General features: G+C 42.1%; 1 protein-coding gene across 1 annotated transcript in view; it reads right to left on the bottom strand.

Annotated features, from left to right (window-relative positions):
• LOC145413775 (zwei Ig domain protein zig-8-like) overlaps positions 1-26,159 on the bottom strand; it is a 93,200-nt gene that overhangs the window by 52,940 nt on the left and 14,101 nt on the right. The window contains exon 2 of the mRNA XM_080283430.1: positions 17,861-18,114. Within this exon, the coding sequence (XP_080139556.1) occupies positions 17,861-18,114 (254 nt within the window). The remainder of the gene's footprint in view (positions 1-17,860; positions 18,115-26,159) is intronic.

The raw sequence follows: 26,159 nt of genomic DNA on the forward strand, positions 1-26,159 counted from the left end.
GCCTCACAAGGGGAGCTCTCAGTCACCGGGGAGACGTAAGAGAAGGGGGGAGGAGGGAGAGGGGTAGGAAATGATGCTCGGAGGGGGGGAGGGGAGTAGGAGAAAGTGGAGGGGGAAGAGGGGAGAGGGCGAGAGTGTGGAGGGGTTGTGAGGATTAGCTGAAGACTGGTTTGGGGGGGAGGAGGGTTGAGAGAATGTGAAGGGAGGTGGAGAAGTGAAGAAAAAGGTGGGGGGATAGGAAGGGGAAGCGAGGTTGGGAGGGGAATGAGGGAAGGTGGGGGAGGGGTACTGTGGTTTGGGGGGTGGTAGGGGAGTTGGGAGAATGTGAGAGGAGGGGGAGGAGGAGGGGGAGGGATGAAAAGAAGTCGAAAAGTATGAAAGAATGTGGCTCAGGGTAAGAGTGGCTTGCGGGTAGGGTAGTGGGTTGGGAGAATGTGAGGGAAAGGAGGAGGGAACGAGGTGGGGACGGGATAAGTGAAGGTGGGGCATGGTTAGAGGCATTAGGTGTGGAAGGGGGACAAGGGAAGCTGGGAGATGGGCTAGGCGATGAAGAAGGAGGACGAGGGAAGCTGGAGGAAGGGCTGGGAGGTGGGGGCAGGGCTAAGGAGTCGAGGAAGGGGGAAGGGGGAACGGAGGGGCTTCAAACTGGGTCTCACAGGCACCAGCTTTCATCTCCGTCCAGGCAGAGGTTTTGTCACCAGCGGGGCTCAAGTGTTGGGTTTTTCACCAGGGCTTTTTCAGTATTAAATTTCTTGCGAATAATAATGGCTTTTTAAATAGTCTCCTGCACACAATTTAAAACACAAAATAATATTGCACTGCCCCATGGGTCTCAATGGCAAACAGCTTTTAATATATTGCAAGGCAGAATTTATTATGAAGTGAAAATGTCAACTCCTGTACCTGGCCTTCAAAAAATCTCCTGCAAGGCATTCTGAACATCAAAATCCCGCCTTCTTACACACCCTGATTATTTAAGTCTTTTGCGACAGGCCTGGGACAACAAAAATCTCACGAGGCAAATAATGAACGCTGAAAACCCTCTTGTGACAACTCGAAAAGAAGAGAATATCTTAGACCATAATTTTAACCGCTACTGACGTCTCCTCTAAGCTGAATAAATCGTTTGGAGTTAGCAGGAATATAATAAGGTGTCCGCGGGATGAAAGGGTTAATTGCATGTGTGATAATGTTTGATGGTAACATTTCCCACCAAATATACATATCAGAGAATTTATATTTTACACTTAAATAGCTGCATGCCATAGTTAATATTTCTATAATCATAAAATATTTCCCCACAATAAAACTAGGCCTATATGAAATTATCTCGCTCTTTATTTTGACTCCTAAAACTTTTCTAGCGTCTATTTTTGAACACTGAGATATTCGTTTTATTTATTTGTTTTCTTAGTCTTATCTGCACTGGCTCTTTTGGTTCAAGCATGGTGAGAAAAGGCATGAAAGGATAATCTACTGTACATGATATATCACAAGGAGTACATTATTCAATCTACAATGTTGCCATGTTCACACTATTTCACATTTAGGAGGGGAAGATTATAATAATTCCTTGTATTTCACTATTCATTTTGTTATATTGCCAGGCTAACGCTATTTCACATTTAGGAGGGGAAGAAAATAAACTTTCCTTTGCATTTCAACGTAGAGTGATGTCCATGTTTACCCTTTTCCACTCTTTAGCTAGGTAGAAAATCATCTGGTATTAGCGAGAACAGAACCGAAATTTAGCAACAGCAGAGGGACAGAATTTAATCCCGTTACTCTTCTTGTTATTTGGCGATTATATTTTAAATCTGAATTATTACGTGTTGGTTAGGAGGGACTTCGAGCTGGAAGGGTTAGATACAACCTTCTTTAACCCTTTCATTACTAAACACCTGCCAGAAACCTAATAAAGTCGTCTTAGCCAAACAAAACAAAAGAAGGAAAAGAAGAATAAAGAAAAGCATGGGAAAATGGGATAATGTTGAAAAGAAAAAAGAAATGTAACACATATTAACGGAAGGACGAGGATGACAGAAAAAATGAAAGCCAAAGGAAGAAGAAAAGAAAAAAAATATGAAACAAAGAGGTACGAAATATTTTAATGGAGGGAAGAGGACATAAAAAAAGAAATTACAGAAAATACGATAGAAAAAATATATATCAAAGTAGGGAAGAGGTTAACGGAAAAAATGAGAAAAAAAAAATAGAACAGAAAAAAAGAAAAATTACATGTTAACGAAGGGGAAAAAATTAATCTTCCAGGTATATAGGGTTTTTCTCAGGTAAATAAAATCGTCAGTGAGTAAAAATTAAAATTAAAAACAAATTCGAAAATAGTGGGTTTATGAATAATTTGGGGGAATGATTTTACGCTCATAACTAAAGCCATACAAACATACAAATTATTCAGCCACATAACTGCATTTTGGTGTTCATGTGGCACACCGGAATTACTTTGTTTTTCATTGTCCTCTTGCATAATGAGGATATTACCTGATCGAGTCATAATTACGAGATGAAATGCTAATATTAACTGGGTTTAATTATTATAACTGTCATCATCATCATCATCGCTTTTATTCCCGTCATAAACATCATCATTTTTATTCCCACCACCACGACCATCATCATCACCATCATCATTATTGTCCCCATCATCATCATCATTATCATCACCATTATTACTGTCCCCATCATTATTATTATTATCACCATCATCGTCATCACTTACTCTACACACTACACCTCAAAATCTCACTGTACATCACTAACTCAAATTACCTCTCAATATTAAAACTACAAAAACAACAAACAAAAGAAAGGCAAGGAACAATATGCTAAATAAATCGCTAAGAAAATGGTGCTAAGAAGCCTCCTATGCCACCTACAATACAGCCACAAGAACCAGTGGGAGCTGAGAGGCTGAGAACAAGCAGGTCTCTCGGGTAACAGGTCTTGAAAAAAGTCTACGGACAATGCACCCCACGTTTCACTTACTCGAGAGAAGACTGGAACGAGGCGGTGGAGAATGAAGGAGAAATTGGAGAGGGATAAGAAGCAGGAGGAGAAGAAAGGGCGAGAGGAGGAGGAGGAGGAGGAGGTGAAAATGAGGAGGAGGTGATAATGAGGAGGTAGAAAAAGAAGGTGAAAATGACGAGAAGTAAGGAGGAAATGTTGTGCATGTAAAGGATAAAAAATGCATGAATGCGGAGGAAGAAAATGGAAAAGAAACTGAGAAGGAGGAAGAGAATACTAAGGTGGTGGAAGGGAAAGAAGAGGACGAGAATGAGGAGGTGTAAAGAGAAGATGAGATTCAGGGAGAGGAAGAAAAAGAGAATAAGGAAAAATGGATACAAATGAGGAAGAAGATGAAAAAGTAGGTGGAAAAAGAGCGGGACAATAATGACGAGTAAAAAAGATAAGTCGACGATCAACGCAAATAATAATGATAATAATAATAATAATAATAATAATAATAATAATAAAGCCACTGAGGATGAGAAGGTAAAATAACATCAGGGTAATGTTAGCACTGGCTGCCGAGTCATGCTATTTACTTTGCTGTTTTTTAACGCTCCCTTTTATTACGGTAATCATGCAGGCTTCTCCAGCTCCATCTCCTCTTTAACCTGCCCAGCGCTAGGCTGTTCTATGTATTATTTTTATTCCTCCTGAAGGCAGACGGTTTTATTTTTGTATTTTGCTTTATCTTGTTTATTATTTTACTTAATTTTATTTTATTACCTCCGCCAACGAAGGTGGAGGAGGTTATGAATTCACCAATGTTTGTCCGTTTGTCCATACGATATCTCCATAAGTTCTCATTGAATTTCAATGAAATTTTGTGGAAGGTGGGGCATGGGCAAAAAAAGAATTAACTAAATTTTGGGGCGGATCTGGATCCGGATCCTATGTATCCCGCACAATATCTCCAAAGTTCTCCATGAATTTCAATAACAATTTTGTGGAAGACTGGGCCATGGGTCAAGGAAAAATTGATTAAACTTTGGGGCGGATCCGGATCCTATATATTCCACAAAATATCTCCAAGGCTCCGAATCCCGACCCTATTTAATGGCATTGGCATTGTCGTAGGTACGTGCTCTCTGCGTGCTGTCTAGTTTCATCTATTTTATTTTATTTTATTTTATCTTATTTTTTGTCATCTTCTTTTACTTTACTTTATTGATTTTATTCTTATTGCTGCCTGAAAATTTAATTCAGCCAAACAGGGTGAATCATCACAGAGAACATGCTGAAAAGGATTCCCGTTAATCCCTTCACTGCGATGCCATTAAGGCTCCCTAGCACCTCTTACCCGGCGATTTATTTTTGAATAAGGCTGGTCCATATTCATATTTACGAAATTTATGAAGTGTATGGTAATCTTTGAAGAACATATGTTAACACAATACGACAGTAAGATGTAACAAGCAAAATAAATAGCTTAGGAAGAAGTTTTAGGGTGCTTCCTTAACAGACGTGCCTTAATCTAATTCTTGCAACCACCAGACGATTTTACTCAGCTGAAGGAAGATCTCTTGGAAACGATTTTCATTGACTTCTTAAATCCAATGGCCTGGATTGGGGTACGCAAACGCACTTACGATCAAACAACTGTGTCGTAAGTCAGGTTGTGATACGCAGTATGGACACGGACGCTGTAGAATCTTCCTCTTCTTCCTGTTCCAACTTCTTAAAAAATCTTAAGTTACGACACGAAAATCACATAACTAATTCTTCCTGCACGAAGATTAAGGAAAGGAATCCAAAATCTTCCCCAGTCTTGCTCTTCCTATAAAAACCTTGTAAGTTACGAAGGAGAAGCGATCTTACATACTTCTAAGAATCTCAGCTCTGTGTATTTCCTTCTTGCTCTCTCCAGGTAATTATGTCAAGGTAATGGCAGACATCTTCTACGGACGAGCTTAATGAATATTCCCCAATTACCCCAACCAACAGGCTACTGTACTCTGGTTACTGATGAACTTTAGTAGCATAGGAAGTTAATTAGTTTACATTCAATTCCCGTTCCACGCTCTTCCTTGTAACTCCTCCATGACTAAGTGCTTTGCTTCCTCTCTCTCTCTCTCTCTCTCTCTCTCTCTCTCTCTCTCTCTCTCTCTCTCTCTTTCGGGGGTGTATATTTACATTTCGTTATAGCCTCACCTTCTCATATCAAAGAAATCTACACCTAAGATTTCTAGTTTCTCGCAAATTATCTTTTTTCCACGATTATTTATCATTCTTTTCCTCATGTTCTGTTTCTCAAGATGTTTATATTCTTGACATCCTCAGACGATTCTTCTTAGATTACGAAATGTCTTACGTGTTAATATTTGTAACATCTATAATCATCTTCCAGTAGAAGATTTAACATTATTATCATTTTCAATTCTCTCCATTTCTCCTCTGCATTCCTTATCATTCATCTCACTTCTCTCCCTCTTCTTCACCCTTTATCATTCCCCCACGCTTACCTCCCACCTACTTCCTCCTACTCTTCCTCTTTTTCATTCCTTATCGTTCCTCCATGCTTGTCTCCCACCAACTTCCCCTTCTCTTCCCCCTCTTCATTCCTTATCATTCCTCTCACTACTTCCCTCCTTCTTCTTCACCCCTCATCACTCCTCCACGCTCGCCTCCGACCCATTTCCTCTTGCTCTTCCTCCTCTTCATTCCCCCATGCCTGCTTCCCACCCAGTTCCTCTTACTCTTCCTCCTCTTCATTCCTTACCGTTCCCCCACGCCTGCCTTCCCGTTCCTCTTGTTTTTCTTGGCAGGGTGTTTATTTACATTGGTGCCTGGCCCTCCCTCTTCCCCCCTGGGACTGCTCTCAGGCACTCCACTCCCTCTGAAGGCGTGTGGCAGGCCCCCAGGATCCCCTAAGACTCACGCTCAAGGCACTCTCTCACTCTATTTGCTGCTTCTGTGTTTCTTGTGTGTTTATTCATCATGTTATTTTTTCTATATGTTGGCCTATTTAACTGTCTCTTACATTAATTTCCTACTTATCTGTCTGTCGATCTATCTATTTACCTATCTATACACCTATCTATATATCTACAGGTTAATATATAGATAGGTAGATAAATAGAAAGTGATAGATACAGATATACGTACCGTTTTGTTATTGTCTATCTCTCAATCTCTATCTATCTATCAATCTATGCGTGTTTCTTCACCTAAATTCCGTTCGCTTCCAAGATATTCTCTCTCTCTCTCTCTCTCTCTCTCTCTCTCTCTCTCTCTCTCTCTCCTGCCCTAGCATTTCAATCTTGTTTACACTTGCTCATCGTCACAAAGGTCAGGTGATAATATATACAAGGACTCTATTTGGACTGCTATGTTCAGAGTGTACGTTGACTAAATTATAAGGAAAAAAATAGAACACAGCTTGATACAACAACAGGAAGAAGAGCAGGGCGAGTATGAAAGGTAGAAAGACGATGAAGGAGATGATACATTGGAAAGAAGTGTAGGGAAATGATGGCTGAGAGAGAGAGAGAGAGAGAGAGAGAGAGAGAGAGAGAGAGAGAGAGAGAGAGAGAGAGGACCACGAAACAAGAAAAAAATAATAGACGAACAATTAATGACGAAGAGAAGCAGGAAGACGAGAAAGACACGAAAGACCTGAAGCACGAAAAAGGGCGAAAAAGCAAGAAATGAGGAAGAGGAAGAGAATGGGCCGCGTCCGGCTGGTTTTAAGTAGCGTACCAGAATTACTTCCATAAAACTCTACGGTAAAGACAACCCGCATTTCGCTTACTTCGGGGTTACGTTTTACTGACGATACTTAAGCCGGGTTTAGAGCTTTCTTTCTTTATTTAACTGTATTAACTGTCTGGCTGTTGGTGGGTAATTATGCAGACTTACCAATCTCTATTCTAGCATGCCACTCTAATGAAAAAAATATCTTATATTTTTCGCTGTAAAAAAAAAAAAAAAAAAAAAAAAAATGTACATGCTCTTGGTAATAAACGGTACCATAGTTTTCATGGGACTCAGGATCACCTCATAAAAAATATATAAAAAGTAAATAATTATTGACAGGTAAACAGACAGTAATTATTGCAACTCAAATCTTCCTCTGCGTTTCCCTTATTTCATTAGGAAGATCTCTCTACCTTTCCTCAGACTATAAACATCATGACCTTATTTTCTTAGCCCACCTCTCCATCTCACAAACTCCACCATTTCCATCTCCACCCCTCCTTCTCTTCCCATTTTTCTCCACCTCCCCTCCTCTTCTTCCCCCTCCCCCTCCCCTTCCCCCTTCACCTTTTTCCCCCTTTCTCCAAACCGGATTCACTGCCACTCTAGTTCCTGAAAAGCTTCCCTTCAGGCGCTTTCTCTCTCTCTCTCTCTCTCTCTCTCTCCCTCTGAGTGTGTGTGTGTGTGTGTGTGTGTGTGTGTAACCTTGACATCACATTTCAATTATTGCCCAGCTCTCTCTACTATATTTTTATGATAAATAATTACTTACTGCTACGATATATGAAGCTATATTTAGACCCTAATTCATTCAGAAGGTAAATAGAGAGAGAGAGAGAGAGAGAAAGAGAGAGAGAGAGGGGGGGGGAATGAACGAAAGAGAAAAGAGAGAGAAGATGAAAGAGAAGGGAGAAGATTGGAATGGTCAAGATAAGATGAGACAAGACCAAAACTGAGAAGGAGGATTAAAAAGACGAAGGAAAAAACGAGAAGGGGAAGAAGCTGAGATTGAGAAGGAGGAAAAGGAGGGGGAAGAAAATGAAAAAAAGAAACAAGAGGATATGAAAGAGAAGAGGGAGAAAGAGAAACAGGAGGAGGGGAAGGAGGAAGAGGAGGCGAAGGAAGAGGAAATGAAGGACGTCGAGTACGAGAAGGAGGAGGTAGTGGAGGAATGCGAAATGAGAGAGAGAGAGAGAGAGAGAGAGAGAGAGAGAGAGAGAGAGAGAGAGACAGCGAGACGAAAATGAAGGAAAAGAGGAAAGCAGGCGTGTTTAGCTTGGGCAAACTACCGTAACTAAACAGCAGTTAAACTCTACGGTAAATGCAACCCACGTTTCAATTACTCCAGGTTTACGTTTTACTGGGGATAATAAAACCGGAGTTGCGTGTGTATTTCTTTACTTAACCTTATTAGTTCCCGTCTATTTTGGGGCGTAATTATACGTATCTACTAACCTTTTCTTTAATATGACGTTATGGCTCATAAAATTATCCTTCTTCCTACGAGCCTTAAAAAATGCAAATGATATGAGAGTGACGTTAGCGTATATTTCACTGTGGAAATAATAATAATAATAATAATAATAAGAAGAAGAAGAAGAAGAATAGTAGTAGTAATAGTAGTAGTAGTAGTAGTAATAAAAATAAAATAATAATAATAATAATAATATAATAATAATAATAATAATATAATAATAATGATAAAAATAACAAAAAAATAATAATAAACGTTTGAAAATGAGACCAGCCGACACACAGTGATGCTCTCCTATTTATGTCGTTATTTTTATCTTGTATTTTTTTTTGTCAAATCCCCGCTCCCCACAAATTTCTCCACCAAACTTTACCAGCACCTACTCACCCTTCTCTCTCTCCACCCATTCTCTCCCCTTCCTCCACCGCCCTACATTTCCCCTCCCCACTTCTTTCACTCTCCCTCTTTCTCCTTTTCTCCAAACCGGATTCACTGCCACTCTACTTCCTCAATGCTTCGCTCCAGGCGCTATATCTCTCTTTTTATACCTTTCTTTAAAACTCTCTCTCTCTCTCTCTCTCTCTCTCTGCACACTTTAGCACCCTCTTTCTTCCACCCAATAGATCTTTTACATGCTCGCCTGCTCCTGCTCTATTTCTTTCCTCCTCCTCCCCCCTGTGTGTGTGTGTGTGTGTGTGTGTGTGTGTGTGTGTGTGTGTGTGTGTGTGTGTGTGATGGTTGTAATTTCATTCCTATCTTCAGTTAACTTTCACTACCAAGCCTTTTATACTGTTCCTAATGCAGGGTATAAAGTGTCCCAAAAAATGTATGAGAAAATTCATTACCTTATTATTATTATTATTATTATTATCCACTCACCTCATTATACCTCTACTTCCCCAGCCTTCCCTATTGGACCTTCCTTTTTTTTTTCCCCTTCCCCCTCAACCTCCCCAACCATCCCCACCTAACTCCTTCCTCCTTTTTCCCCAAACCGGATCCACTGCTACTTTGGTTCTTGAATGCATCCCTTCAGGCACTTTATTCTCTCTCTCTCTCTCTCTCAGTGCTTCCCTTCAGGGGCTCTATTTTCCTCTCCCTTCACTCCTTTATTCAACTCTTGCTTTACTTTCTTTCTTTCCCTTTCTCTGCGCTGCACTCTTTTACACCCTCTTCCTTGCGTTCAATAGACCTTTCCCCTGCTCGCTCGTTTTCGTTTGCTTTGGTCCCCCCTCCCCCAATCTCTCTCTCTCTCTCTCTCTCTCTCTCTCTCTCTCACACACACACACACACACACACACAATATACTGACAGGTAAATTTTTATCAATAAATTTCTCTCTCTCTCTCTCTCTCTCTCTCTCTCTCTCTCTCTCTCTCTCTCTCGTTATGTACAGTATGTGTCTATCCCTCAATCTAGTCGGTCCATCTAATTATCTCTCTATATCAATCTATCTACCTACCAACCCCTCTACCTCTCTATCTATTCAACCTGCCTATCTCTCGCACCCTCACAATTTCGGACCGGATATTGAATCCTTACGCCCTGCCCTATGACCTTTCAAAGAGCGATTTAATTACAGGGAACACATATTTGAGATGAAAACCATGTCACTCAATTACTGTCTAGAATTCCGGAAAAGTTAATTACCCGTGAATGGATGAACAGCCCAATTAACGGGTCACTCCTAAATTGGCCTCCTGTTGTGTGTTTTCATGATCCAATTTATGATTTAAAACCTAGTCTTTTGATGGGGAGAAATAGGGTGGTGGTGGTGGTGGTGGTGGGGAGAAAGAGGAGGATGGCAATAACAAGAACCATTACCAAAATCACCAACAATTTTCACAATGAACATCACCATGCCCATATGCACCATCAATACCAGAACCATCATCAAAATCATCATCACAAACATCACTATCAAAATCATCGTTCCTCTTTAAATAATAATAATCATCATCATCACCATAAACATCACTGTCATAATTTCTATCCCCTTTATCATCATCATCATCATCATTATCGTCATCACGATCATCTTTTCTTCCCTTACAGAATATCTTTACCCTAAAAAGCGTTGGATGCAAGAGGGATGTCTGTTGAGCAAGGAAGAGTGGCTGTGCGTGATAGGAATGATTGGAGAGAAACTGTGAATGAATAAATGATGACACAGCCCTGAGGGGATATTCTTCCGCATTTGGTCTGATCAGCTGATCAGGTCAGGTGCGGGTAAGGGGATGAGTCCATTAAGATGTGGCTGGGGTAAACCAGCTCTGCTGTCGGGCCCTGCTGGGGATGTCACTGATTGCACTGCGCAGTTGACCCTCGTGAGGTGTGGTGCGGTGAGGATCTGTACCTTTTCCCTTCAGGGCTAAGAGGCAAATGAATGTGTCTGAGTGGATGAGTAAATTGTGAGTGTGTCGTCCTGTCTCGGCTACCTCCCTTTCCTTGGGGGAAGAAGCCTAGGTATATAGACAGAAAGATAAAAAGCCTTGCGTGGAAACAAGGGATGACGCTTTATCCCTCACTGCTCTCCCATCCTCTGCCATTTACATTCCCTTCCCGAACCAGCCAATCCTCTGGGTGTGTGTGTTTGTGTGTGTGTGCATGTGGGAGGACTGGTGGCTCTTTGAACTCTCTGTCTGTCTGTCTGTCTGTCTCTCTCTCTCTCTCCCTCTCTCTCTCCCTCTCTCTCTCCCTCTCTCTCTCTCTCTCTCTCCCTCTCTCTCTCTCTCTCAATTTATCTATCTATCTATCTACGTCTGTCCCTGTCTATCTTTCTATCTATCTATCATCAATCCATACATTAGTCCACCTATCTACTGTATCTCTTATTCTATCATTTTATGTCTATCACCTCGATATTTATTTACCTATCAATCTATCAATAAGTTTTCATCCCTCCTTAAGCCCTAGGTCTATTATCTTCAGCCAATCAATAAACCAATCATTCCCTCTTGTTCCAACTTTCCTTCACCATCGAAAACTCTACGGTATCCTCCCCCCACGTTTCACTTACTCGCCCCCTAATGATATGTACAGTAGATACGATTAGGCGTCCCAGGGGTCTCCTTCTTTTCTTTGTCCTCAAACCTTCATTCTCTCGGTGCTATGGTCAAACAAATTAAGTACATTTTTTCTGATTTTCATAATAATTTCCGTAGCTATCACGTCTGGTAATTACAAAAATGATTTATCAAATCAAGAGGTGGGTATATTGAACAGAAAACCATCATGGAAGAGTCGTTTTTTATTGGGGGAAAAAAAAAAAGACCTATTTCGTTTCGTTTTCGTCTTTAAAATTTTTCAGCATATCTGCACAGTTCGGCGTTGGTCACCTTATGGCGACTCTCCACGCTGCTCGATCTCTAGCAGCCTCTCTACTCAGACCCTAACTCTGACATCACAGAGTCATACAGAGACAAAATAAATTACAGTGTCTTTTTCGCAGGTATCGAATTTAAAAAGAGTCTGCATAGTTACTTCACCTATACTTGGTTCAGATTTTCGTCCTTTTGCAATTACGTACGTTGTTCAGTGGCAGAGAAAGACAATACAATGGCTCTACATCCTTTTTATAGCACTTCTTCGTGACTAGCATCGCATTCTAGTGTTGATCTCTTGCTACACCTTAGAGAGAGAGAGAGAGAGAGAGAGAGAGAGAGAGAGAGAGAGAGAGAGAGAGAGAGAGACAGACAGACAGACAGAGAAAACGCTTTCAGGCCAAATAAAAGTGACAAGAGTATAGGAAATATCTGCCCGGGAGGAAAACATGACGCTTTACCCCCTCTCCATTCTCCTTTCCATTTCCATTTGCATTCCCTTCCTATCCAGCCAGTATCCGTTGTGACACTGTGTGGGACGCCAGAATCTCTCTCTCTCTCTCTCTCTCTCTCTCTCTCTCTCTCTGTGTACTGTCTAAGCCTTTCACAGTGTTAAACTTTTTCACTTCAATTGCTTTTTTCCAACGCCTCTGTACTATTCCGTTTTATGTTTTTCAATATATATATATATATATATATATATATATATATATATATATATATATATATATATATATATATATATATATATATATATATATATATACAGCGATTTTATAAACGTGGGAAAAGGGTTATGAAGACGATAATGATGACGATGATAAAGAAAATGATACTGATGATGATTACGTTGACGATGATGGTGATGATGAAGCAGTTCGTTATGATGATAATAATAATGATGATATTTTGGTCAAGCTTCTCCTGTTTTTCCTCCGAGTCAAGTTAATTATTCTTTAATATGCTTTCCTCTCCATCCGCCGCCTGTATCATATATTCTTTACCCCCACCTGACGCACCTCACTGTTATTATAATATTCGGCTTCTCCTTTCTCTTCTTTCATCACCATTCTTTCTCCCTTCTCGTCCTCTCTCTCTCTCTCTCTCTCTCTCTCTCTCTCTCGTTACCCAAATATTTCTTCTACATTTCCTTTCCTATCTTACATCTCCTCCCTTTCTCCCTTCCATCCCTTCCCCTTTCCTTCTTCCCTCTATCTCCCTCTTCCCCAGACTCCTTCTTGTGTTTCTTAAGTGTTTTCTTGTATCATATTTCCTTTTCCACCCCATCAGCCTCACAGTCAGTTAAACACTTCTCTCCTCTTTCCTTTCTTCTTTCTATATTTCTTCAACCATATTTTCTTCCCCTTTTCCTTCCCTTTTTCCTTCTCGTCTCGTCTCTTCCCCTTTTTCTGCTTCATGCATTCTTACTTCCTCTGCATTCTTTCCATGGATATTTTAGCATCTCCCCTTCCCTTTCTTTATTCTTCCATTCTTCCTTTATTCCTCTCTCATCAGTTCTTACTATTTTCACTGACAGATCTCCTCTCTGTCTCCTCGCATTCCTTTCTCCATTTTTCCTTTCCCACTTTTTTCCTAAGCATTTATTATATATCTTCCCTCCCTTTCTTCCTTCCTTTATTATTCTTGTCTTTACTTCTTCAGTCTCATTTTTTATTCATTCCAGCTAATTCTAGACAATTTTATTCAGCTGAGAGAGAGAGTCACAGAAGCCTGCAAGCGATAATATTTCTCTATCTTTCCCTTTCCTTTATTTCCCATTTTCCCTTTCTATATTATCTGATTCTTTTCTTTTCTTTCATTTTCTTCGCTTCATATACTCTAATTTTTTCCCATGTTCTTCCATTTTCCTTTTTTTTCTCTTCATTTTCTCCTCTCCTTTTCTTTTTCTTCCTTTCTCTTCTCTCCCTTTCTCTACTCCCAAATTCCTTTTTCATTCATTCTTTTATTCTCTCTTTTTTCTCAAATCCCTTATTTTATCTTTCTTCCCTTTTCGTTTTATATCTTTTCTTTCTTTCTCTTCCCTTTCTCTCCTCCCCAGTTCTTCCCCTACCTGACTTTCCCTTCTCGTAATTCATACCTGTATCGTATTTCCTTTTCCTTTTCATCCTCCCCCATAATTATTCTACCATCTCTCTCTCTCTCTCTCTCTCTTCCATTTCTTTAGTATCTACTCCTTCCTTCACTTGTTCCCCTTACATTTACTCTCTTTCATATCACAGCACCCTCTTTCTTCTTTCCGCAATCATATTATCATTTCACGTTCATTCATCCTTTTTCTTTTCATTCGCCTTCCCTCCTACCTCTGTTTTCTATTTTGCCTTCCTTTTTCCTTTAATTTTTTCCTTTTCTTTCACTTCCCTCTAGTTATATACTTAGTCATTAATTTATCTTCCTTCTTTCCCTCTTAGTCTCTCCTCCTTCCTCTTTCTTTTGGTTCCCCCCCTCACCTCTCTCCTCCTCCTCCTCCTCCTCCTCCTCCTCCTCCTCCTTTTTCTTCTTCTGTCACTACTACTACTACCACTACTACTACTACTACTACATCAGCTTTTTGTTCTTCTTGTTTTTCCCTTTTCTGTTCACTTTTACCTTCTACGTTTCTCCGTCAATCATATTTCTTTTTTACTTCATTCACCACAACAACAAGTCTAACATTTCCTTTCCTTTTCTCTTTCTCTTTTTCCTTCTCTGTCTCCCAAATTCCTCTACCTATTTGCTTGCAAAGTTTTCTTCCAAATCTTTTATGTCTTCGTTTCAATCCATTCTCTCTCTCTCTCTCTCTCTCTCTCTCTCTCTCTCTCTCTCTCTCCGAATTAATGTCATTTCCTCTCTTCCCTCCACGTTCTTGCTTCTCTCCCTTTTGCTCTTTACTGAGAGAGAGAGAGAGAGAGAGAGAGAGAGAGAGAGAGAGAGAGAGAGAGAGAGAGAGAGAGACAGACAGACAGACAGACAGAGACAGAGAGAGAGAGAGAGAGAGAGAGAGAGAGAGAGAGAGAGAGAGAGAGAGAGAGAGAGAGAGAGAGAGAGAGTGTGTGTGTGTGTGTGTGTGTGTGTGTGTGTGTGTGTGTGTAAAAAGAAAGACAGGCATGAACACATCCAAGAGGGTAAGGTGAGATGACTTGGAGTGGATCAAGGCAAGAGGAAAGAGGCCCGGGCTGAGGATGAGGAGGAGGAGAAGGAAGAGGAAGAAGGGGAGGAAAAGGAAGATGAGGAAGAGAAGGAAGAAGAACAGCAGGAGGGAGAAGAGGAACAGTAGAAGGAAAAAGAAAAGGAGGAATTGGAGCAGGAGGAAGAAGAAGATGAAGAAGAAGGGAACCACAAGGAGGAAGAGGAAGAGGAGGGTGAAGAATGAAAGCTCACAAGGTTAAGAAGAAAACGGGAGTATAAACCGGAAGGAGGAGAATATGCTGGGTCATGGAGGAGAAGAAGGAGGAGGAGGAGGAGGAGAAACAAGAGTGGAAGACTGACATTTGAGAGGGTGAAGAAGAGAAGATTAATATAGAAAAAGAGGGCGAATACGTGGGAGGAGGAGGAGGAGGAGGAGGAGGAGGAGGAGGAGGAGGAGGAGGAGGACGAGGACGAGGAGGACGAGGACGAGGAGGACAAAATGAAGATGATGAAGAAGATGAACGAAAAGAAATAGGCCGTCATGTACTGGGGAAGATGACGCAAGAGAATGAGGAAAAGGAAGAAGAGGAGGAGGCAGGGAAGCAGAAGGAGACAGAGAAGGAAATGAAGGAGAAGAAGGAGGAGGATTTGCAGTATATGGAGCGGCAGGAACGATCTAAGAGAGAAGCAGTAGTGTGAAAATGAAAGCTTATGGGATGAAGGAGAAGAAGATGGCGTGAAGAGGAAAATGAGAAAAATATGATAAACTGAGGAACGGAAGATGGGGGAAGACGTGATGAAGAGAAGGAGGGGGAGTAGGAGGAGAAGGAGGAAGACGAGAACAAGAAGAGGAGAAGAAGGAGGAAGAAAAGAACGAGGAAAGGAGGAGGAGAAAGATGAAAATAAAAAAAAGAGGCTGAGATAGACGAGAATGAAAGAGGAAGAGAAAAATTGGGAACACAGAGGGATGATAAACTGAGGAATGAAATTACAGAAATGGAACCTTATTGAGGAGGAGGAGGAGGAGGAGGAGGAGGAGGAGAAGGAGGACGAGGAGGAGGAGGAGGAGGAGGAGGAGGACGACGACGACGACGACGACGACGAGCAAAATGAGATTTAAGTATATCGAGGAAGTGGCAAAGAAAGAAGTAAATAACTCTGCAGAGAGAGAGAGAGAGAGAGAGAGAGAGAGAGAGAGAGAGAGAGAGAGAGAATAATATACAACAAAAACACAAGCAAAACACCAATAACCATCGTACCATAGCAAAACGTACTGTACCGTAATATCAGCCATTGTACCACATTACTGACAAACGTACCACATTATTTCGTTCGTAATATTAGCTCCGGCGATGTAATATGAGCTGCCGTATTTCTCTTTGCCGAGGAGAGACGGAGATCTTAGGAAAATGCGTAAGAAAGCTTGATAATGACGAAGAATTGGAGAAAGAAGACGAAGCTGAGAGAAAAATGGGGAGCAGGGAAACACAAAATGAGAAGAAAAAGGAAGGAGGAAGAAAGCGAATCCCAGGAAAAGGAAGAAGACGAAACTGACGTAAAGAGAATGAGGAAGAGGATGAGAAAATAGGGAAAGAAAAAAATGGAAAGGAAAAAGAAGAATATGGGGAAAAGGAAGAAAAATGGGAAATTGAAGGTGATGGAATGAAGGAAAAAGACGGGAATATGAAGCACGAAAAGGGCGAAAAATAAGTGCAAAAAATAAATCATCAAAGTCTAAAACCAGTGAAAAGAATTGGAGGAAATTGATGAGGATAAAAGGAGAAAACATGACGCAGACAAGAATGAGGAAAGAGAAGAGAATGAAAGAGAAGAAAAGCATGAAAAAAGAGAAAGCAACACTACCATGCCGAAAAGAAGAAAGCAGAAAAATAAAATGAAAAGCATGAAGCAAAGAAAACAACACTAACATGCTGAAAAGAAAAGACGAAGGAAAAAAATGAAGAAACTACTGTATCATCCAAAAGAAAAGATAGAAAAGACACCGAAAGAGAAGAAAATAATGAAAAAAAAAAAAAATATAATGCTGAAATGAAAAAAGAAGACAACAGCAGACAAGGAAAAAACGGGGAACAATATCGCGCTAAAGCAAAAATTAAAAAAATATATATAACACTACACCTTAAAACAAAAACCGAAAAACAAAGAAAAAAAAAATAGAAAGCATGAGAGAGAGAGAGAGAGAGAGAGAGAGAGAGAGAGAGAGAGAGAGAGAGAGAGCATAAGTCAACTCGCCAACATATCACTGCACAGAATGATACGTGGCAGGCTACATATTAAGGAAACACGCTGACTCCCCCAAATGTTCCGTGATATTAGTCTTTGTACTGTTCTTATATGCGGGGGAGAGGGTGTGGTGACGGTAGTGATGAGGAGGAGAAAAATGCTGATGAAGGACGAGAAGGAGGATGAGGAATGGAGCTGGTGATGAAGAAAATAATGTTGATGATGAAAAAGAGGAGGAGGAGGAGGAGGAGGAGAGCGACGACGAAGACGACGACGGCGACGATGATCACGACGATGAAGAAGAAAAAGGGAACAGAAAAGAGGATAATGGGAAACCAGAAGACCCTACAACAAGACGAGCACAAATAACACCCTGATGGGGAAGAAAATTACAAGAACTAGAAATACGTCCACAAGACATGAATGCCCCGCCGTGGATCAAAGTGAAGGTCAAGGTCATCAAAATTTGGCACAGTTAAGTTGCTCCTGCCAAGACGCATCTGTGTATGCAGTTATATGAAGGCATCCTTTATACTGTTTGGGAAAATGAGGTAAACGCAAACTCAAGAAATGTGAGGTCAAGGTCATACGGAAGGTCAAGGTCATCAAGGCATGGATGAAATTCTCTCACCAATATGTATCTGTGTATGAAGTTTAATGAAGGTATCTTTCACAGTTTCTTCGGAAATGAGCTAAACGCAAAACGGGACGGACGGACGGCAAGACGGAAGGACGGACATGACCAGCACTATATGCCCCGGCCACATACATGACGGGACATGAGAAAACAGAACTTACTTCCTATAAAAAAAAAAAAAAAAAAAAAAAAAGTTACTTCACTGCACTTACTTGTCTCCCCATAGAATGATGTGTGGAGGAGGAGGAGGAGGAGGAGGAGGCTGAAAGAGGAGGAGGAGGAGCAGGGAGGAAAAATGAAAAAAATAGAAAAAAAAAAAAACTCTCCACTAACCTGTCTTTCCATAGAATGATGCGTGGTGCAGGGGAGGAAGGCGGACCCCCCCAGCTGGCCCGTGATGTTGGCGATGGTGTTGTTCTTGTCGGAGGACGCTGGCAGCTGGTGGAGGCCGCTGTGTCTCCGCTGCGCCGTGGTGGAGGGCAGGGCCATGGAGATGCGACCCTTCTGCTGCTGCTGCTGCTGCTGTTGTCTGGGCGCCGAAACGGTCACCCAGCCGCCGTCCCCACCGCCCAGCACTGAGTCGTAACCTGTGGGGGGGAAAAAAAATGGTGATTTTATTTATTGATGCATTTTCACTTTTTTTTTCTGCTGTCTAGGCACTGAAATTGTCATCCATCCGTCGTCCCCACCGCCCAGCACTGATTCGCAAACTGAGAGAGAGAGAGAGAGAGAGAGAGAGAGAGGAGAATGATGCTGTTTGTGGTTTATTATCGTTTTCATTCGTTTCTGTTCTGTAGATTTTCTTGTTTTTCGTAATTCTCGTTCTCTCTTTAGGGATCTACACACCTCCCTGAAGAGAGACCCCGAATGAATGACTAATCCATAAATCTTTCTCTCTCTCTCAATCATGTGTTAGGATTGCCCTCAATATACAGTAAGTGCCTCAAGGAACTTCTGTCCCTACACAGTAACGACCCCCACAAGACCCTCCCTTACATACACTCTTACCTTACCTTCTAACTTTGGTCTCGGTCTCCCCCTCCTCCTTCCCTCAACCATCACAGTGTCTCTCCCTTACTCGGACTTTCAATCTTCATTTTCTCATTATAGCCATACCATCTTGGAGTAAATTGGGTTAGTTTTCTTACACTATCAGCTTCTGGACTTCTTCTCTACTACTTCCTTCCTTTAAACACGTACTCTTTACGTCCCTCTACGGCAACAATAATTTTTCACTCTAAATTAATGTCACTCATTCGTCCACTCTTCAATAGTGTACAGTCGATATCAAAAGTTCTGTAGCCTATCCTGCCTCTCTTCTCAACGAACTATTAAAAAGGAAAAAAAAAAGTAATCTACAGCTTACGATACTGATGACATTGATCCTAGGCAAATAATAATAATAATAATAATAATAATAATAATAATAACAATACTAATAATAAACAGAACCGACCACTTCGCATTACCCACACCTTTTCGAAATCCATGGAGAGAGAGAGACAGAGAAGATAGACGACAGTGCTTTTGACGGCGGCTGTTCGATAGTTAAATATTTAGACAGGCAATGTTTACTTAATATTTCAACACTGATGTTTATATTCAGCTTATGGCATCCGCTTTGTAGCTTGATGGTTGGAAAATGTATCGCTGTAAAGTCAATTCTGTATTTTTTTTTTTTTTTTTTTTTTTTGAGAGAGAGAGAGAGAGAGAGAGAGAGAGAGAGAGAGAGGCATAAATCACGCTTCTCTCCAGGCAGCTCAGTGAATGGGGTCCCACGTCTCCCACACAGAGGCAGGTACGTGGAATATGTCATTAGGCCCGTATTTATGGGTGTATACGTCATTACACACCCGTATACTTGTGGGTCCTTGAATTATGGATGGGTGCAGTGGGTAGGGTGGGTGTTGTGGGTGGGGTGGGTGTAGTGTTGTGGGCGGGTGTAGTGTTGTCGGTGAGGTGGGTGTAGTGTTGTGGATGTAGGGATGGATGTAGTGTTGGGAGTGACGAGGATGGCTGTTTTCTTTGCTAATTTAATTCTCTCTCTCTCTCCCCCTCTATCTCTCTCTCCAAGAAGTGTGCACTAAGCTCAATGAATACTTGTGATGGTATCGGAAAATAAGGAAAAGGACATCATCATCATCATCATCATCATCATCATCACCATCACCATTATCATCTCAACAGAAAGTCCTACATATTGACGGGTAAAAATAATAATACGGTAATAATAATAATAATAATAATAATAATAATAATAATAATAATAAAATAATACTAATAATAATAATGACAACAACAATATTAATAATAATAATAATAATAATCTACTGTACATAAATCACATTTGTTCTTTGCTCGCGATATGAATGGGATGTAAATCTCGTAGAGGACGGGGAGTATGTCATTACCCATGTATTTATGAGAGAGAGAGAGAGAGAGAGAGAGAGAGAGAGAGAGAGAGAGAGAGAGAGAGAGAGTAAAAGGCATTTCTGAGTGTTGTGTTACAGGCACTCTTGTCATGTCACCACTCCTCTCTCCACACACACACACACACACACACACACATAAACCACATATCCCTGGATACCACACAATCACCACTCCACCATGCACCACATTTTGCTTGCCTATCACCACGTACACAGTCCACCACAATCACAATATTTCTCACTCCATATCCTCTCACCACACCTTCCTCTTTCATCACACACACACACACACACACACACACACACACACACACACACACACATACACTTAACAAATCAATCACTACACACAGTCTCCTTAACCGTACATTGTGTGTGTGTGTGTGTGTGTGTGTGTGTGTGTGTGTGTGTGTGTGCGTGCGTGCGTGCGTGCGTGCGCGCCACAAAGGTTGTGTGAAAGCCTGGTCGTGTTCAATGCAGTATTTACAACTTCATCAATTTTGCGGGAGAGGGAGAGAGAGAGAGAGAGAGAGATGAAGAGCTGGAAAACAGAATCTTAACTACCAGCTTTCCAGCGAGTTAATTTCATTTTAAATATAATTACTCTTTCACTACAACAGGTAATTCCGAACTCGATTAGAACCATCAGCTGGAATGAAGAATATATTAATCTTTGAAAGAGAAAGAAGGTTATTACGTCAAAAAAGAAAAGGAAAAACGATAACACTGAAACCCACTGACACATAGCACCGTATCAATAAATCATTGGGTGGAGTAAGTTAAACATGGGTGGCATTGTCCGAAGAGTTTTTGATGTAATTAACATCAGAGGTGGAGAGTGGGCGAGACTGATTGATGGAAATAGGTGTGGTGACGTAAAAAGAGAGAGACAGGTGGATGGATAGGTAGATAGGTAGGTAGGCGGATGGGTAGGCAGATAGACAGGTAGGTGGATGGGTAGGCAGATAGGTTGGTAGGCGGATGAGGATGGATGGGTAGGCAAATTGGTAGGTATACTGACAGACAGACGGATAGATTGATAGAAACGTATGTATGCAAATAGGTATGTACGTAGACAGACACAGACTGACACGAATGTAATGCAGAAAGACATACAGAGAAATAAACAGACAGATAGGCAGACAGACAGATGGAAATACAGTGAGATACAAACACATCAATAAATAGATAAAACAGATATACAGATAGATACATAGACAGATCAATAAACAGATAAACAGACAGATAGAGAATATTACTTTACCCAGCATGTGGGGGACGTTTTTTTAAGCATATTCTCATTACCGACAGACACATTTACTTTGCCTTGAAAAAAGCTAATATGAGGAGGGAGAGAATGACTGGTTGTTGTCGATAAAGGTGACAGCAGAGAGAGAGAGAGAGAGAGAGAGAGAGAGAGAGAGAGAGAGAGAGAGAGAGAGAGAGAGAGAGACCTTCTATATCATCAACCACACTCCAAGAGACAGGAATGAGGAGGGAAAGGGGAAGGGGAAAAGGGAGGGAGAAAGGGAAGAGGAACGGGAAAAGGGAAGGGAATGCAGGGGCGGGGAAAAGGAAGGAGAGGGAGGGAAGAGAGAGGAAGGCGAGAGATCAAGAAAAGAAGGAAAGATGGGGATTGAAAGAGGAGAGGAGAGGAAAGAGGAGAGAAGTGAGGAGAGGAAAGGAGAAAAGCGAGGGGAGGAGAAAGGAGAGGAGAGAAGAAGCGAGGAAAGGAGAGGTACGAATAGGAAGGGACATAACATTATACATTAAAATTTTCCTTTCCTTCCGTTGCAATATTTTAGAAAGGTGGTGGTGGGGAAGGGAAGGGAAGGGAGAGAGAGGAGGAACGAGCCAGAGGGAAGGAGGAGTGTGGAAGAAAGAGGGAAGGACGAGTGTGGAAGAAAAGGGAGGAAAGACAGACAGGGAGGAGAATGGGGAAGGGGAGGAAAGGGATGGGAGGGAAAGTGAAAGAGGGAGAAGAGGGGGAAGACTAGAAGGGAAGGAGTTGAAAGAAGGAGAATGGAGGAAGGAGGGAGAGGAGGATGAACGTGAGAAGGACGAAAGGGAGAGAAAAGAGAGAGAGACGCGATGAGAGGGAAAAGGGAGAAGAGGAGAAAGGAGCCGAGGGGGAAAGGGAAGGAAAGAAGGAAAGGGAGGGGAAAGGAGAGAAAATGAGAGACGGGAAGAGGAGGAGGAGAGAAAATGAAGACGAAAGCAAGAAATATGGAAAGAAGATTATAAAGAAGAGGAAGGCGAGTAAAAATGGAGGAAGGGGGAAGAATGAAAGAAGAAAAGGAAAGGGAAAGAGGAGAAAGGGGTAGACGAGATGAGGAGGGAGAAAGAGGAAGGAAATAAGAGAGTAAGGGAAGAACAGAGGAGGGGAGGAGGAAAGATTATAAAGAAGAAGGGGAGGACAGGTTAAAATGGAGGAAGGAGGAGGGACGTAAAATCAGACATTAAAATTTCCTTTCCCTGCCAGCATTTCCGTCTTTGTGCTGTCGCTCTCTCTCTCCCTCCCTCTCCCTTCCTCTCCTTCACTCACTCTCACCCTCCCTCTCTCACTCTCCTCCCCTCCCTTCCTCTCCCTCACTCACTCTCCCCCTCCTTCTCTTCCTCTTTCCCTTAGCCTCTTTTACACTCTTCTCCCCTCTCTCACTCTCCTTTCATCTCTCCTCTTTTTCATTCACTCTCACCCTACTTTCTCTCCTTTTCCCAGCCCACTCTCATTCCCCCTCCCTTTCTCACTCTCCCTCTCTATCACTCTCCCCCTCTCTCTCTCTCTCTCTCTCTCTCATTCTCCCCCTATCCCTCCCCTCTTCCCTTTCTCTCGTTCTTACAGTTCCTCTCTTACTCTCCCCTTTTTTTCCTCCCCTTTTTTTCTCCCCTTCTCACTCTCTTCTCCCCCCTCCACCCCCTGTCCACCCCACTCTCCCCTTTCCATTCCTCTGTTCATCCCCTTTCCTCCTCTCCTCCAGGAAACTCCACGCCGCCCTGCCTCATGTATTTTGCACCCTACACCCACCCCAACCCCACACACACAACACCGTTCTTCTCGGAGCTAATCCACTGTCACTGTCACTCGTGTTTCGCCTTCCATCACAGGCGAGGTTTTTATATTCTGCTTTCCCTGTCGCTCTCCCTGTCTCATCGGGTTCCTGTTCCTGTTCCTGACCAATTCTGACTCTGAAGCTGACTCTAACTCCCTGATTCCGACACTGACTGACTCTGCGTATAACTGAGAGGGGTGCTTTTATACTCTAATCTCTGTCTGCATCGGGTTTCTGTTTCTCTTCCTGCTTCTGACTCCGACTTTGACTCGCTGACTCCGAATCCCGTACCTATCACTCTATATCGGGTCCTTTTTCTGTTTCTGATTGGCTCTGACTTTTACTCTCTGACTCTCCCCTTTTTTTTTTTTACCAAATATGACTGACTAAATCCGACTTTCCGACTCTCTCTCTCTCTCTCTCTCTCTCTCTCTCTCTCTCTCTCTCTCTCTCTCTCGCTCTCTCTCTCTCTCTCTCACCCCTTTCTCATGCAAATCCAGCACCAGGTATTGCATCGACGCTAATCGAGGAAGGTTAATGTATTGCTTGTATTCACCGATCCCCTATCTCTCCCTCCCTCTCTCTCTCTCTCTCTCTCTCTCTCTCTCTCTCTCTCTTCCTGATTTCTTCACTCTACTTGCATTACCCTCACCCCTCCACAGTCATTCTCTTCTTCCTTTCCTCTCCCTTCCAACCTTTAACTTCCTTCTCCTTTCCTTCCTGTTTCCTTCTCTCCCCTTCACTCTCCTTCTTTTCCTCGTCAACGTAGAACATGCAAAGTAATTCGTGGAGGAGGAAGTAAGATTACATTTTTACCTCCCCGGATGATTTTATTTCCCTAACGATAGACTTTTATTATTTAGAGGGGTTAAAAACAGTCCATATCAAGCCCTTCCATTCCAGACGTATTGCCAAAGGAGAAAAAAATCGTCTAAATGAAGTTAGAATAATGAATCTAATATCTCTAGTATGAAAAAAAAGAAGAAAAAACTGCTAGACATACATTCTACCAGAAGTTGTGGTAAATGCAACTACAGGATCATCTGAATATGAACCCAGTGGACTGCAGACTGAGGATGGGGGACACGAAGGAGATTATGGCACGTTTGTATACCCTGGCAGCTCCACCGCCCGTTCATACCAGTGCCAGCGTGTGAAGGCGTTCCTCTCCAGCAACCCCTTGTCCAAGTGAATAAGGCTGATATTTCTAAGGCTAATATTTCTAAGTCTCCCCTCACGTCTCCCCGCCTCTGCTTATCCCAATGATCATTCTGTTTTACAAGTGTGTTCAGACCAGCGTCCCTTCCCCCTCCTCGCTAAATCAACCCCTTCAGTATCACGACGCCCTTCTTAGTCTGATCTTGTATTCACTGGTGAGGTGTCCCCTGATGTGAGTATAACCATCTGTAAGGGAATATGTACTCTTCATGTATGTATAATGTCTGTGCGTATGTATGTATGAATGTATGTATGTACCGCTATGTATGTATGTATGTAATGTACGTACATATGTATGTATGTATACCCCAAATACCATTCCTTTCCCCCTTACTTCAATGCCCTCTGTCTCCTACATCCACCATGCCCTCCTCCTCAATGCCCAAAACGCAACTTAAATGCCCCATACCCCATGCCCCTCTCCCCTACATCAATACCCCTCTCCTCAATGCCCACAGCCCATCCTAAATGCCCCGTATACCACGCCCCTCTCCCCAACTTCGATGCTCCTTGCCTCCCAAATCCTTCATGCCGTCCCCGTCAATGCCCAAAGCCTTGACGTGGAATCCCTTTGTCCGTATCGTCCTTAATGGTGATAAATGCGTCGTGTATCACAAGCACCGTCAGGAGTGAGGTGCCACGGACGAGGGGACTAAGATGAGTGGGATGAAGGAAGGGAAGAGAGGGATTTGGCAGGAGGAGAGGGATTTGGAAGGAAGAGATGGAAAGGGATTGAGAAGTGTGATGAGAAGGAATAACAAGCGTGGGATGAAGGAAGGGAAAGAGAGGGTTTTGGATGGAAGAGGGATTTCGAAGGAGAGATGGAAAGGAATGGAAAGGCATTAAAAACTGTGATGAGGAGGAATAAGAAGTGTGGGATGAAGGAAAGGGATAGAGGAATTTTCAAGCAGAGTTGGTTGGAAGATGAGGAAAAGACGAGAGATTTGAAAGGAGAACGCAAGGAGAATGGAAGGAAAAAGAAATGAGAGATTTAGACGTAGATCTGAGAAGGAATGGAAAGGGAAGGAGGGAGAAATGGAAGATAAAGGAGGGAAAGACAAAGACGTCGAGGGATAACTGAAGAGGAATGAGCAGACAGGAAGGAAAACTGAACGTGAACGAAAATTAATGAGACAAATAAGAAATGGTGGATAAAGGAAGGGAACAGACAAGTTTAGGAGAACTGACGAGGTATGGAAAGGAATGGGAGAGGAATAATTGGTGTAAGAATTAATAAGGAAGGGAGGGGGAGGGGATAGATGAAAGGCAATAAGAAGTGAAGGTTAAAGGAAAGGAATAGAGGGAATTGGAGGAAGAACTTACTTGGAAAGAGAAAAGGATGACAAGTAAAAAAAATGGGACAAAAAGGGAGAGAGGAAACTGAGGAGGAGTGAAAAATAGAGGAAAGAGGAAGAGAAGAGACATACTTGGACAGAGCAGTGAGGAATGGAAGGGACTGACAGAAAAGAAATAGACAGAAGGAGAAATAAAAGAGAAAAGGAATGGGAGCAGAAGACGAGAGAGGAGAAGACAAGAAGGAAAGATGAAAGAGGGAAGAGATGATTGTAAATGTGAGGAGAGACGAGAGGAAAGGAGAGGTGAAGAGAGAAGAAGAAAGGAAAAGAGAGGTGAAGAGAGAAGAAGAAAGGAAAAGAGAGGTGAAGAGAGAAGAAGAAACGATCGTAGATGTGAAAAGAGAAGAAGAGATGAGCGTACATATGAAGAGAGAAGGAAAGAGGAAATGAGAAAGACGAGAGGAGAGAAAATTAGAATGGCAGAGAGGGCACGAGAGGGGAAAGGAGGAACAGGAAGAATTATAGGCGAATTTAAGTTAAGGAAGAGGGGAGGTCAGAGAGTGTGATGCAGGGAGAGGATGACAAGATGTAGGAAATAAATAGAAATGGAGGAGACAGATGGAGAGAGGGAGAAGTG

The sequence above is a fragment of the Coenobita brevimanus genome, chromosome 97 (genome assembly GCF_032717465.1).
Source record: "Coenobita brevimanus isolate Jiangsu-jjx chromosome 97, ASM3271746v2, whole genome shotgun sequence".
Taxonomy (NCBI): Eukaryota; Metazoa; Arthropoda; class Malacostraca; order Decapoda; family Coenobitidae; genus Coenobita; species Coenobita brevimanus.